The 15930-nt window shown below is 46.1% G+C and overlaps 1 protein-coding gene across 5 annotated transcripts in view; it reads left to right on the forward strand.

Annotated features, from left to right (window-relative positions):
* The first annotated feature begins 2541 nt into the window (after nt 1-2541).
* LOC309530190 (uncharacterized protein) overlaps nt 2542-15930 on the forward strand; it is a 28009-nt gene continuing 14620 nt past the window's right edge. For 3 of the 5 annotated variants that reach the window (XM_082218917.1, XM_082218919.1, XM_082218918.1), the window contains exons 1-2: nt 2542-2778; nt 4141-4306. In XM_082218917.1, the coding sequence (XP_082075043.1) occupies nt 4217-4306 (90 nt within the window). In that variant the 5' untranslated portion in view covers nt 2542-2778; nt 4141-4216. The remainder of the gene's footprint in view (nt 2779-4140; nt 4307-15930) is intronic. The other 2 variants (XR_014218643.1, XR_014218644.1) reach the window with 2 other exon arrangements.

The following is a 15930-nucleotide window of genomic DNA, read 5'->3' on the forward strand; positions in this document are numbered from 1 at the left end:
TTCATCCTTAACCGCTGAACTTAGACCCTCCCAGAAGAGGTCTCTGACAGGGGGCGAATCCCGATCCCATTCTAAAGCACTGACCAGCGCAAAAAATCGGGCGTGATACTGCCGGACGCTCGCCCTCCCTTGTTTTAGTCCATGAATCTCCCGTCTGGCAAGATCCACATCAATAGTAGACAAAAAACACGCATCCATCGCTTTGATAAAGGCATCTGCATTCTGAAGCGCCGGATCTTTATCCCTCCACAAATTGCGCAGCCAGGCTTTGGCATCCCCATGCAAATGGGACAATATGAACCCCACCTTCTCTTCCTCATCTCTAAAGTCTTTTGCCAGCAGTTGCAGTGCGCACATTACGTCTGCTCTAAAATTAGGGTACTGTTGCAAAGTCCCATCGAAGTGAGCCACAAGCCCTCCTGCTCTCCGTGCCAATCCCACGCCCTCCGGTCTGGGTCCCGGTTGCCCTTGCTTAACAAGCATTTCAAACCTGGCGTGTAGGTCTCTGTAGGCGGCTGTAGTCTCCTCCTCCCGTTTCTTGGAAGCCAATACCTCTGAGGACAACTGGGTCACTGCCTCTTGCAGCGCGGAGATCCTCTGTTCTTCTGTCATCTTGCTAACCTTTGTGAGCTCGCTTACAGACACCCCTCTTCCTCCCCTAGCGGCTTCTGCTCCCGCTGCGAGGTTTCAGGTTTCTGAAGCTTTGGTGAGACGGGTCTTACTGTCAGAGCTGCTACCAGGTCCCAGCTCACATAGGACCACGCCACACAGCGTCCACTTTAAAAGAGTCTTTATTGAGTTACAGGTTTCATTTCCGAACTGCAGCGTGCAGCTCTACACCTTCTGCTCTAGGTCGGCGAAGACCCGTCTGAGTCCCCGCCTCTTGCACACCAGCTTAATACCCTAGCCTTGCTCCACCTCCTTCGCCTCTCCCTACGTCTCTGGGTCCTTCTGCCCCCCTGGGCCTCCTCCCTTCTACTCTCCTCTGACGCTGACCCCCCTGATCCTTCTGCCTCCTTGCGGCGGGCTTTAGGACCTGGCTCACTCTCCGGGCTGCTTACTGCTCCAGCTTCCGCTGCATTTGAACTTGGCGCGCGCGCCCAACTCTCTACTTTCCTCTTAACCGTTGCCTCGCTCTCTGAGGAGGGCGTGACCACCCCTGACTCGTGCCCTCCCTCCTGCTGACAGCCTCCGGAACCCGATGCCTGGCTACCTTCCTCCCTGCTGCTCTCAGTCTTGAGCGTGGGTCCCGACTTCCAGCTGCTGCCGCCCTCAGTTATGAGCGTGGGTCCCGACTTCCAGCTGCTGCTCTCTGAATCTCCTCTGTTCCCTTCCTCCTGGGGTGTCCCCCCGGATCCCCCCCTTGCTCTGCTCACTGGGGCTCCCTTTTGGGAGTCCTCTGACTCACTGCTTAGGCTTGGAGATCTCGGGTCGTCATCATCACTCATTCTCCCTTCGGCTTCCTCCCCCTCGCTCTCTGTTTCCACCCTTCTCTGCGTCTCTGCTTCTGAACCCCTGACAGTCTCTCTCTCCTGCTTGCTGCTTTTCTTGTTGCTCTCATCAATCTACCAACTCTCTGCTCCAAACTCTGCCTTTGTCCTTCTAAATACCTTGAGTTGAGAGAGGGGCCCCGACTTGTCTTCTTGTACAGAGCACCATCCTTTGTTCCCTTAACAACCCATTACCTTACCAGGAAGCTAGCCTGGCTATTCCAAGAATCAGAAAGGGGGGAGTGGCATTAGAAGAACTACCTTTTCAAGGTTTCTGCAGGTTCAAGAAAAGCTGAGATATGAATACAGGATCCTTTGGATAGGATCCAGAATGGTGACTGGAAGAAAGTTCTGGTGAAAATTGAAGGGAAATTAGAATAGTGAAGTCTGAGCCTCACAAAGGAATGAACAGAAAAATAAAGAGAGTTTGGGGGGTGGGAAATAACTGCATCTGTTCCAATCTGTTATGAGCCAAATCTCCAGGCCCAAAAAGGCTGGCTCAAAGAAAATGACCAAGAACAGCTTCAAAAACTGGAAGTAGTATATTCTCAAAACACTTTTTTTTTTTTAGGGGTCATTGTGCATTTGGCTCCTTACGTCACCCTGCCAGTCCTGTGCCACTTTGCGAGGCTGGGATCTGATCTGAATGATTTGCTGGGCTTGAGAGGAATGCAACAGCCATGCACCTTTGATCCCAGTGGGATAAGCGGAATCAAAGGGTACATGGATGTTGCATCCTCTGCACTCGACCTGCGGGCGTTGGGGGATTCACTCTCCAAGGGCTGCGTCAGCTGGCTGTGCTCTCCCTCCACACACAGGCGGGCAGGAGGCACAGTGCGGCCCTGCTTGGCTCTGGTGGTGGTGCTGCTGTGGCAAGTGTAGGCAGCAAGGGCTGGACTGGCACAGCAGACTCCGTGCCCCGGGCACCAGCAAACCATGCCACACCACTGGTCAACATGCAAAGGGTGAGTGAGGTATCCGCAGCTCTGTCCAGTTTATTATTTCCAATCCAGCACTTGAACACATTTGGGCCATGTCGCCGTAGGGTCAAGGAAGAAAAGTTTTACACTGTGGAAGAATTTCCATGATGCCGGAGCTGCGATGACAGTTTCAGAAATTGAGTTGTGCGCCCGTCAATTCATCTATATTACAAACAAAGGAAACAGACCTGGAAGGAGAACAGGAATGTGGCGTGAGAGAAAGTGAGCTATATAAAAAAGGAGATTCTGCCCAACTCTTTCAAGGGAAGAAATGGTTTTGCTTCACTTCCCACTACGACTGAGTCTAAGTGAGCATTGCCACTGGATTTACATTAAATTGAATCTTGGGGTTAATTAGGAGGGTTCCACTTGACAAACCATCTGTCGGGATTCCAACAGAAACAGAAAACAATTTGGTCATGTGTTGCAGAATTCCCCCTGAGGCTCTAGTGATACTTTAGATTGTCACCAAATTTCACCTGAAGTGAAAATTGAAGGCAAATATAGAAGGACCTTGTTTGGTCAAAGTATCCATTCACATTTTGAAGGAAGTTCAAAGAATTTCAATATGACTAGAGACAGTTTAGTATGAGGCTGGGTGTCACTTGAGAAGATCTCTTAAGTTGGATGGCTAAAGGAAGAGAATCATCCATCCTTAGAAGTCTCCAGTTACTACTTTTGCCTCCTTCTTCAACAACTTTCAGGGAGGCAGCCATGTTGTTCTGTCAGTGGCGTAGCGTGGGGGGTGCAGGGGGGGCCGGCCGCACCGGGCGCAACATCTGGGGGTTTGGGTTAGGGGGCGCAAATCCACGGGTTAGGGGGCGCAAATTACTTGCCTTGCCCCGGGTGCTGACAACCCACGCTACGCCACTGTGTTCTGTCACAGCAGAAACAATAGAAGAGCATTGTGACACTTTAAAGGCGAAAGAACACGCTATAATAAAAACGTGGTTGTTGTAGAAACAGTTGCAACCAGCCACATCCTCAGAGATAAAGTTCTCTATAGACATTTTAATAGGAAAATTGGTGAGCGGCTTCTCCCAGCTAGTGAACAGAATGTAAGTGAGGCTGGCACAGTTTTACATTGCTGAAATCCAACTTGTTAAGGCTGCTTCATCAATGGTGAATTTGTGAGGTGCAAAAGGCGGATGATAATTGTTTAAGGCCTAGCAAATTCATTCATTCTTTTTTAACTAGAGGAAATGTGACTTTGACTAGATGTCGGCCTTTCTACTAGGTCCATTCTCTAAAGTTATTTTCTTTAGAACAAACCATGGGGTAGTACCTCAGTTTTCTAACATAATCTGTTCTGGAAGACCATTCGAGTTCTGAAACGTTCAAAAACCGAAAACTCAGTACAGAAGCCTCAATACGGGAAAACCCGATATGGAAAACTCAATACGGAAACCGTGTGGCATGTTTGACTTCTGAGGCAAGTTCGAAAACCGAAGCATTTACTTTCGGGTTTGCAGCATTTGAAAACCGAAATGTTCGTCAACGGAGACGTTAGATAACTGAGGTAACACTGTATATAAGTTCTACTCCCCTCCTGCCCCTCTCAACCCTACAAGTAGGCTCATCTAATAACATTGCCTGTATCTGAAATGAATAACACACCATAACGCTCACACATAGTATCCTGGTAGCCAATGCTTTCCTCGACCCTCTAGAGCAGATTTTGAAGGGGCACAAGGTTGTAGAGGAGAGGAGAAGAGGCATCATTGAAAATGGCCTCCCATTCTGCTGATGGCTCCCTCCCAGGACCGGCCAACCCATGAGGCAAGGCTGAGGCAATTGCCTCAGGCAGCAGGATCCACAGGGGATGAAGAACTACCGGTATGTCTATATTCCCCCCTTGCTCCTGGTGTACTTCTGCCCTCATGCCTTCTTCCCTGGCTGGGAGGTGGGCACCATTTGGGGGTCCACCTCAGGTGTCTAAATGTCTCGGGCCAGCCCTATCCCTAGGTGCCCTACTTCTATTCAGATCGGCTGGGGTTGGACTAAATGACCCTTCGGGTCCCTTCCCACTCTCTGATTCTGTGACTGGGGGGACGTTGCCTTGCAAGGGCCTTGGTTTGACATAAATGCCTTGCCTTCATATTCAGAATTCGGACAGTTGCACAGCCCTAGTCCATGACTTAGTAAAATAGGCATACATTCTAGTCAGAGAGGAACATTGCACTATTATACTAGTTCTGCCAGCACATGTATTTCTGCTTTCCAGACAGAACAACAACCCCTCTCCTATTTTACACCCTGTTCCGGGAGGTTATCCTGATCTCCCAGAGCCAATTGGGGGGGGGGGGTGGAGGTACACAGGGGAAAGAGAGAGTTGGAAAGTCTCATTACATTAACAGGGCTTGTGCTGGCACCTGCTACTGCAGCTATCTAGAGGAAACTGGTCCATAAGTTTCTACATTCCCATAATACATCTCCATCCATCCATCCATCCATCCAAGCAAAAGGCATTGTCACAGTTCAAGGACATATTCTGAAAGCTCTTGAGGAAGATGCAGAGCTAAGCCAGTGAGGGGGTGAGGTGGCCTGGGGAGAGCCCTGTGGATCAGATAAACACACATAGAGGGCCATATTTGGTCTTTATCCCTGTTCTTAGTGATCTACTGAAAATGACCAACAGATTTGTGGGTGGTATGCCCAGCCCTGAACTTGAAGAGCATAATTTCTGATCCCAGCGGGCTAAATACCGTGAGTGGGATCTGAGTATGAAACAGTCTGAGCTAAATTAGGCCTTTTGCAGCTCCTTGGTGTTCAAATAGATTTTGCATGTACGCTGCTGTTTGTTGTGGGTTTTGTTTCTGTTTTTTCATTTTTTGGGGGGGGGGAACCGTATTATTAATGTGTGTTTTTAATGTGTGCTTGATCATATTTTGCATAATTATTTTATTGACGTCAACTGCCTCGGGCACTGTCTGAGGAAAAGCAAGTGTAGACATTTCATAAATAAAATAAATAATTGGTCTCCTGAGGGCAGAGTAAAGCTTCATTATGGACGCAGCAGAGAAATTCAAGGAACAATCTCTCAGAGTTGATGAGCAGTGTAGAGCAGTCAAAGGCAGCTTTTCGAGGATGAATTGGGCAAGATATTGGAGACAGGTGCATTTGGGTATTTTTGTCCTATGGTAGAGATGGATTTGCATCCTTTTACAGAATGCAACCCTTCTTGGTGTATTAATATTTTAAACAAGCCAAGCGTAATCTCATGAGAAAGCTTAAAAGGTTTCAGCATGCATTGTTGCTGTTTTCCAGTGCTAAGAAATTGCCTATGTATTTCTGATAGGCGGGTTACTCATCCTGCTCCTTGACACAACAGCCATGAGTGTTGAAGGAACGAGTGAAGAATTGGGCTGCCTGCTGGGCCTGGAGCCTGTAAATCTGACAGTCGTGACATTTATGATCAACGTTAATGGGAATGTCAGAGCTACAGGTGTTCAAATAGATGAGTAATGCAGCATGTGACTATATGTGGTAATTAGCAATCCGCGGTTGCGTGGGGGTTACGGGATCCAGGATAAATTGTCAGAGGCCAATTAAAATGAGGTATATTGAGTGTGATAATCAAGTCTGGTTAGAGCATTTCTCTGGTTATCCCATAATAATGCTGCTGAAAGAACTGAAGGGCTGCTAAAGGCCATCAAGCATATTCCGGCTTAATGCAGAGGCCATAGTTTGCTTGTGCGTCATCACTTAAAAACTGGTGACCCCTTGTCTCCCAAATGGGCATGCATATAGAGCATACATAAGGTGAATGATGTGCGTCTGGACATAGAAGGACCAGAAAACTATAAACATCACCTGATCTGCATTTATACTCTGTGTTCTAGGAACATCTTGTGACAGGCCACCCCGATTCCTGCTGAGCTGTCCACAGGATTCCAGGGGACTTGGCCCTCAGCCAGCGCATGTGCTGCTTAGACACAGCAGAGGATGCCATAGATTTAAGAAATATTATTCATTCACATATTTTACACTTGAATTTAGTTGGAGGGAGTCCAGATCTTACAGCATGCATGGTCATTTCAAGAGGGCCTTGTCCCCCACAGCTGTGCAGCACTTGAGTCCAAGGCATCTGTCCCAACCTGCCTTCAGCCAGCCTGCTCAAGATGGATCTCTTTGTTCTCCCTTCTTCTTCTCAGCACACCTTGCTAAAGGCACTCTGCCTGTCACCTCACATCCGGTTACCCTGGTAAACTTCCAAATCCCCCGTCTCTGTCGACACTTCAGCATAGTGGCCCATGGCCCTAGAATCATCATCATTATTAACAACATTTTTATTGTTCATATCCCATGCATTTGGTGGGTTGCCCCAGCCACACTGGGTGACATCCAGCACATATAAAAACATAATATAATAGCAAACATTCAAAACTTCCCGATACAGGGCTGTATTCATCCCCAACTTGGCCAGGTCATTTTGAGTAGGCTAACCCAGGAATTCCTCTCTAGCTTGTATTTCTCTTTTTATATCCCAAATAATCAAAATCCTACCATTTATTAATTTATAGAGTTTAGGGCAGTCCCACCCCCAAACCTATAACAATAGGAAGCTTGACTTTTATTGAATCAGACTATTAGTCCTCCTGTGTGTGGTGTGTGTGTGTGGTGTTGGCATCTGTCTGTCTTGAGAGACAATGGAGTGCACCTCTGGGGGTGAAGTCAACCCACTGGAGAGTCACAGCACCTGCTGTGGCTGCAGAGACTGGGAACTTGTAACAGCTACCTCCCACGTTGTTTTTCTGCATTAGCAGCACTGAAGTGATCTCTCCAGGGCACAAGCCTGGGCAATGTGTATGGGGGTCCTGTAATGCCCAGACGCCCCCCCCCCAATCTTGGGCTTGCTGAGGTTCACATAGCTCAGTATTGTCTACTCTGGCAGCAACCTTTCAGGGTTTCAGACAGCTGACGCTGCCCGGAATTGAATCTGGGAACTTTCGCACCCTTAAAGATATTTAAACATTAAACAGTTTAGAAGTGCTTCTTCCAAAAAAAAGTGGGGGGGGGGGAGTGAGCATGTGCTGTAACACTGAGCCACCAGTGTAATCAGAACACCACTTCTCTTCGACCATATCTTTACTTCCTGCAATGCAGCTGGGATATACTGAATTCCAGAAGAATTCCTGAGCAAGATAGCAGGAAGTTGCTTTTGCCGCACTCCCATAATAAGTTGATTTACCCATCTGCTGTTAACTGCACAAAAATTGTTTTTCACATAATAATACAGTGGTACCTCTGGTTACAGACGCTTCAGGTTACAGACTCCGCTAACCCAGAAATATTGCTTCAGCTTAAGAACTTTGCTTCAGGATGAGAACAGAAATCGTGCTCCGGCGGCGCGGCAGCAGTGGGAGGCCCCATTAGCTAAAGTAGTGCTTCAGGTTAAGAACAGTTTCAGGTTAAGAACAGACCTCCGGAATGAATTAAGTACTTAACCTGAGGTACCACTGTAATAATAATTTATTATTATGGTCAAAGACCAGCTTGTGAAACACAAATGGAACTACAATCCCAAAAGCGAAACACACATTTAAAACAATATACAGTCATACCTCAGGTTGAAGTTGCTTCAGGTTGAGCACTTTCGGGTTGCGCTCCGCGACAACCCAGAAGTAACGGAACACAGACGCATAGGCACAGGTTGCATTTACTTCAGGATGCGAACGGGGCTCCGGAACGGATCCCGTTCGTATCCAGAGGTACCACTGTACAACAATGGATTTTAAGTTTAGCAATGCGGTAGGCATATAAACACATAAAAACTTTAAGATAGACTAGCATAGAGAAATGACCCAGAATCGCCCGTGGATCCGTGTTTGGGAATTTTCTTAACCAGCTAATTTGAATCGGGAGGTGGTCTGTGCCTACAGATCTGTGCGCAGAATCTGGCGACAGTCAGGGTCGTCTTGTGATCTTCGCCTAACAGGATAAGATCGAATTTTTGCTTTACCGGGAGGTCACATATTGTTTCCCTTTTTTAACAGAGAGAGAGGGGGGGGGGAGGAGAGAGAGAGAGAGAAACCCTGTTGTCACTTGTTAGGTTTAAAAACGCCAAAGATAACACCAAAGAAAGGAATAGCAGTGAGGGAGGAAAGCTAAAGGAGGGAAATCATTTTGACAATGTCAGTTGTAAATAAGCACTAATATTCTATTTGGACCATGCAGATCTCCCCTTGCTGGTTTCACATATCTGTCTTTCCTGTGAGATTTTGACCAGCTTTGGCCCATCTGAAGCTGATACAGGCTCGTCTTATCTTGAGCCCAAGCAGAGTAGTCCACACAGCAGAAGGATAAGCAGTATGTGCCACATTCCTAACTTTATTTCCACGCTATGCTGAGAGAATGCAAACATGCATCTTGCCTCTGTGAGAGCAGAGAAGCAACTGTCTCTCTAACAAAGAAACCGAGAGAACAGTGAAAAACAGGAAACCAGTGTACGTCACATCCAGTCTCCCATTCCCGTGGGAATCCAACAGTAACTCTGACTGTGGAATGCAAAACAATGTCTTGTGACTGCAGTTGCTGCTCAGTGAGGGAAATAGAAACCAACATTTCCTCCCTACAACAGAGTAACAATAGCTTTGGAGGGAGCAGTTCAGACTGGGAAAGTGGAGTGAAGGGGAAAAGGTTAGCTAACCCACCTCTCCTCAGTACCACTCCTCTAACCAAATAATAATAATATTATTTGTACCCTGCTGATCTGACTGGGTTGCCCCAGCCACTCTGGAGCACGTTACAGATCATAATTTGATAGAGAGAGAGAGAAAATAAGAGTTGGGAGAGCTAGCCAGGTAAGTTGACCCTTACCTGGTCTTCATCATCTAGGAAATCTGAACTGTTTGGTGGCTATCCTATGCCGCTAAGCATAGGAAAGTGATAAAAAGATAGAGACGACCTAGATCCAGACTTTTAATAGTATCATACAGTACAATTTCTTTAGTTCTTTTCTTCAAGGACAAGAACGGTACCAGCTTTCCTTAAAATATAAGACCTAGTTTCTTATTTATGGCCCACATTTAGAACGAAAATTCCTATATCCAGCTTTCACATGCCGGCGTTTTATCTAGCTTATAAATAATCCAACAGTTGTCTGGCTATGCACTTTAATGCCAAGGCTGTAAATAAACACTTTATGTTGATGAGCCCCACTTAAAAATGCAGGCTTACCTTGGCAACCAGGTACTCCTCAACATGTCACTGGCATATAAATTCTTACATTTTTTTTAGATCACTAGCTTGCTATTTTGCCCACTGCTTTGCAACTACATAAATTCAAAGAAATGCTTCCTGGCATCTCCTAATAACTTCTTAGAAATAACTAGGCATGCACTGCCAAAGTTCTAACAGGCAGTTTCACACCAATATCTGGAATTCACACATACACACACACCTGCCTCCTTGGTCTCAGAACTTTATCAGCTCCCAATCCCTTTGCAATTGTTGACTTCATTAAATACCACAAGTTAGGAATGAGCAAGAGATAACTTAGATTAAAAACTCAGTACTTGGGTGTAAGTCCCATTGAACTCAGTGAGACGTCTGAATTGGCATGTATAGGATTAAAGTAATAATAATAATAATAATAATAATAATAATAATAATAATAATAATAATTTATTATTTATACCCCGCCCATCTGGCTGGGCTTCCCCAGCCACTCTGGGCGGCTTCCAAAAGAATATTAAAATATTAAAATACTATAATACATCAAACATTAAAAGCTTCCCGAAACAGGGCTACCTTCAGATGTCTTCTGAAAACCTGGTAGTTATTGTTCTCTTTGACATCTGGTGGGAAGGTGTTCCTCAGGGAAGGCGCCACTACCAAGAAGGCCCTCTGCCTGGTTCCCTGTAACTTGGCCTCTCGCAGTGAGGGAACCGCTAGAAGGCCCTCGGTGCTGGACCTCAGTGTCCGGGTAGGACGATGGGGGTGGAGACGCTCCTTCAGATATACTGGACCAAGGCCGTTTAGGGCTTTAAAGGTCAGCACCAACACTTTGAATTGTGCTCGGAAACATACTGGGAGCCAATGTAGGTAAAGGCACCCCTGACCATTAGGTCCAGTCATGACCGACTCTGGGGTTGCGGTGCTCATCTCGCTTTATTGGCCGAGGGAGCCAGCGTACAGCTTCCGGGTCATGTGGCCAGCATGACTAAGCTGCTTCTGGTGAAACCAGAGCAGCACACGGAAACACCGTTTACCTTCCTGCCAGAGCGGTACCTATTGATCTACTTGCACTTTGACATGCTTTCGAACTGCTAGGTTGGCAGGAGCAGGGACAGAGCAATGGGAGCTCACCCCGTCGTGGGGATTTGGACCACCGACATTCTGATTGGCAAGTCCTAGGGTCTCTGGTTTAACCCACAGCGCCACCCGCGTCCCTTGTATAGGATTGCACTTAGATAATTATGGGACATTATAGGGTTCACATTGCAGTCGGTTCAGCTTCTTTCAGTTATGGTTGCGAGTGCTGTCTCCCTAGTTCATTATCTTGTACGGACATGTCTCTCATTTCAGGCGATGATCACAGCAGAACCCTGTTATATAGCCCTACTGTCTCTTTGTCCTAATTCCCTCCAACATTATACAATCTAATTTCTCAGGTATTTCTTCTGCCTGCATGCTCCCTATCTTAACTTCCCTTTTTGTTGGACCATTTGCCCACTCAGCTTCCTGCCATCAGCCCCCTTGCCTCATTCTTTTCTTTGTGTCAATAGCTCACAGATCCTATGATGTTTCGTATCCACATTGAAGTTCTATCTGCCCCAAACAAGGTATGTAACAAGCTCTCTCAAATAAGCTGGTCGCAGGATATCACCCACTTGGTGAAGCTAATCAGGTCTGGATCTGCAGACCCTCCCAGTGTCCCTATTTTCCAGGGACAGTCCCAGATTTAGAGAAGCCATCCCGGTTTCGGATTGGATCCCAGAATGCCCCACTTTTCCTTAGGATACCCCTATTTTAATCAGAGAATTGTTGAACGGTATGGAATTATGTGACCGTCGAGCCAAAGAGATAAGTATCTATACAACCCTTGGGGGGGGAAAGCACTGTAAAGGGAAGGTATTTTTAAAAAAAGTTTAATGTTTAAAAATTATTGTTGTTGTTGTTATTGTTATTATTAAATAGGATATCCCTATTTTCATCTGAGAAATGTTGAAGGATATGGGAAAATCTGGTCAGTACTTGGATGGACGACTTCCTGGGAACCACATGAATGCTGCTGTAGGTTTCAAAATGGAATAAAGGTGGAATATAAATGTAAGAAAATCAATTCAGTGGTACCTCAGGTTAAGAACTTAATTCGTTCCGGAGGTCCGTACTTAACCTGAAACTGTTCTTAACCTGAAGCACTACTTTAGCTAATGGGGCCTCCTGCTGCCGCCGCGCCGCCGGAGCACAGTTTCTGTTCTCATCCTGAAGCAAAGTTCTTAACCTGAAGCACTATTTCTGGGTTAGCGGAGTCTGTAACCTGAAGCGTATGTAACCTGAAGTGTATGTAACCCGAGGTACCACTGTACAGCCGTACCTTGGAAGTTGAACGGAATCCGTTCCAAAAGTCCGTTCAACTTCCAGAACGTTTGGAAACCCAACCGCGACTTCTGATTGACTGCAGGAAGCTACAGCAGCCAATCAGAAGCAACGACGGACGTTCGGGTTCCAAAAATCATTCAAAAACTAGAACACTCACTTCCGGGTTTTGATCATTCGGGAGCCGATTTGTTCGGGAGTCAAGGCGTTTGAGATCCAAGGTTCTACTGTACAGTGGTACCTTGGGTTAATTCATTCCGGAGGTCCGTTCTTAACCTGAAACTGTTCTTAACCTGAAGCACCACTTTAGCTAATGGGGCCTCCCACTGCCACTGCGCCGCTGCTGCACGATTTCTGTTCTCATCCTGAATCAAAGTTCTTAACCTGAAGCACTATTTCTGGGTTAGCGGAGTCTGTAACCTGAAGCGTATGTAACCTGAAGCATCTGTAACCCGAGGTACCACTGTATATAAATTCATCTTGGGCAGTCAGAAAGTTTATGAGCATTCCATTAGTATTGGCCCAAAGTCAAGGGCTTTATAAGAGACCACACCTGTCCCTTAAACTCAAGAAGCTGCACACTGGCAAGGTATGTAAGAACAGTCCATGTTACAATTACTTCAGACTTCTTTATTGAAGCTGGCAGGTATCTGCCATCTTTTGTTTTCCTCAAGGAGTGTCACTAACCCAACAGTTTCATTTTAATTTTCTCTGTACATGACATTCCATCTTCTTGCTCAACCTCTATGGTATTTTTTTCTCGGTGCCCTCCAATTTATTATTTACCTGCTGAAAAGTCTGTTTTAGCTCTCTGAGGAGAGTGGTTGCTTTTGGCAGTTTTGCTTCAGAGGCCCAGTGGACCAGATTCGGTATTTTCCAGGGAGAGGAGGTCAGGTGTTGATGGCAGCTGACAAGTTTTAATTCCAGAGCTTCAGTAGTGAGATGAATGGCACACTGACTGAACAAATAAATTAGTCTGGCTTGGAGGTTTGAGCAGCTTAAATTTATCATTAGGGAAAGGTGTAATTTAATTTCAATAAACAGAGGGAAACTTTGGGCTCTCCGGTGACAATATAAGGCTCTCTCAGTAAGAGCTGTGAGAAGGCATAGAGTTATTAATCTTTTAAGTCTTTGCAGCCTTTCTACAGTCAATTGTATGAGCCCGTTTAATAACATTTTGAAGGTCTGTTGAGAATAGCCTTTGAGTCTCCGTTAAAAAATTCCCAATACCTTATGAAAACTAATTAATTTTTACTCTCTTGCTATGTGTACTTCAGGAACCTGAGATAGTACAACAGTTAATAGGTAGAGAAACAGAGGCAAGTTGAGTTCCCCAAGTCAATATACAACTTACCAGTAATGATCTGAAACATTGTGATCCTATAACACTCTATACATAGTTTGTGAGTATAAGAGGGACTATTATCTGCCCCCACCATTCCTGCGTGCTCTTTATGCAGTCTATTCACCTATAAATCTCCCCCCCCCAAAAAAAAAAAATAGTTACATATATTTTGTAGAACATGGGACTGGAAAAACTACATTGCCAAGTGGACTACTAGAGTAAGACCTAAGCAACCTCGGTGCTAAGCAACCTCGGTGTGACGGAAATAGGTGTTTCAGAGAACAGTGTTTTGCCCAGTCACCTTTAGAAAGATCATCTGAATTCCTTTAGGCTGCATGCTATAAAACAATAATTTTCCTCCCATGACTAATGGATCTGCAAAGGTAAACCCAATCATGGGTGAACAAGGTTTCATCATGTATATTAGAAAGCAGCTGCAAGTGTGCATTGATTTAGCCAGAATATGCTCTTAAATCTTTTCATCTAACAATGAAGTCTGCCATCGTGAAAGAATAGGGATATCAGATTATTATTTCCTTATATTTATTAATGGTATCTTTCTTGACCAAGAATAATTTCACAGATCTATCCTTTCCTGTGGATGGCATCATTTTGCTGTCAATGGATTTACCATTTAAGAATATCAAGAAATTGCACTTTGACAAATGGCTGCCTCTGACTCATAGAGCCAGTTTCTTCATGGGCTAAAGTGTCCTTTGTTGTTAAGGCTGCCACCTTTTTCCAGACAGCCACAGCCCTCCTATGAAATAATTCTGAGTTGTTTATTTCATACCAATACAGCTGCTTTGTAGGCCACAGAATAAAGGTAAAGGGACCCCTGACCATTAGGTCCAGTTGTGGCCGACTCTGGGGTTGCGGCGCTCATCTCGCTTTATTGGCCGAGGGAGCCAGCGTACAGCTTCCAGGTCATGTGGCCAGCATGACTAAGCCGCTTTTGGTGAACCAGAGCAGCACACAGAAACGCCGTTTACCTTCCCACCGGAGCGGTACCTATTGATCTACTTGCACTTTGACATGCTTCCGAACTGCTAGGTTGGCAGGAGCAGGGACCGAGCAACGGGAGCTCACTCCATCGCGGGGATTCGAACTGCCGACCTTCTGATCAGCAAGTCCTAGGCTCTGTGATTTAACCCACAGCGCCACCTGCATCCCCTAGGCCACAGAATAGAGACACTTAAAAAACCCCCACTTGTTTCTTCATCGTACCCATATTTCTGATGTGTGGGTTTAGAGTAGGCCATGTACAGCATGAAAGAAAAGAGAGATGGAATCCAGAAATTTATCATAAGGCTGAGCTTGAGCATTTCCAAGGAGAGGTTCTGGTTTTGACTGCATTTTGATAGCTGGTGTCAATTGTGTTTGGGTTATTTTGCATTTGAAGTAGCATATTTTTTTTCCTTTTTCTTAAATTTTGCTTAGATTTCCAAGGCCACACCTACATACGCAGCGGAAAACATTTATATCATTATTTATTGCATTTATTAGTCATTCATTTTCACTAAAAGTGACCCAAAGCATCTTAGAAGAAGCAAACATTATAAATACCAGAAAAAGATGAACCTAAAAAGCTCATCGGTAATATATCCATAAAAGTGAAAACCTAACTCACTCCACCCCACCAAAAAAAAAAAAAATGAAGAGGCCAAAATGAGGTAGCAAAATGTTAAAGTAGTAAAATAGGATGGACCATTTCAGACTACAAATGAGGTTTCATTTATGGATGTTCTTCCATATGAAAAAGCATCTTACAGATATAGAATTGGGATATTAGGGAGAATATAGCCTCACCCTGGATAGCTCAGTTGGTCAGAGGATGATGCTCAGCGGCGTAGCGTGAGTTGTCAGCACCCGGGGCAAGGCAAGTAATTTGTGCCCCCTAACCCGGGGCAAGGCAAGTAATTTGCGCCCCCCCTAACCCCTAACCTGCCGATCTGAGGTGAGTTGCCGCTGGCGCTGCCGCCCAAACCATGCCGCTTGCCCGGAGGAGGAGGGGGGCAGAGAGGCGAGGAAAATGCAACATGGCCCAGCAGCTGCAGCAGCAGCAGCAGCGGAGGCGGGGCTGTGAGTAGGGGCTGCCTGGCGCGTCCTCCGCGGCCCTGACACGCAGGGCTGAGAGCCGCTGCCTGCCGGACGCCTTCAGCCCGGGCGCGCGCACAGCTCGTCGGTTCCGCGAGACATGGGGCTCTGCTACAGCCTGCGCCGGAGGCTCTTCGGTGACTCCGGAGGCAGCGAGCGTGCCCCCCCAGATGTTGCGCCCGGTGCGGCCGGCCCCCCTGGCACCCCCCACGCTACGCCACTGATGATGCTGACAATACCAATATTGCAGGTTCAATTCCCATATGGAAGAGCTCTAAATTTCTTCATTGCAGAGGGTTGGAGTAGATGATCCTCAGGCTCCCTTCCAACCTGATAAATCTGTGATTCATTCTGATTTTTCTACATCTAGGAACCATACATTTACTGTGACACACGCCATTGCAGTCGCTCTGGAACATAGACTCCACATTCCTATGCTTCTATAGGGATTCAGTTTCCGGTTTACTGAGGCTTC

The sequence above is a fragment of the Podarcis vaucheri genome (genome assembly GCF_965113315.1).
Source record: "Podarcis vaucheri genome assembly, chromosome: 4".
NCBI classification, from domain to species: Eukaryota; Metazoa; Chordata; class Lepidosauria; order Squamata; family Lacertidae; genus Podarcis; species Podarcis vaucheri.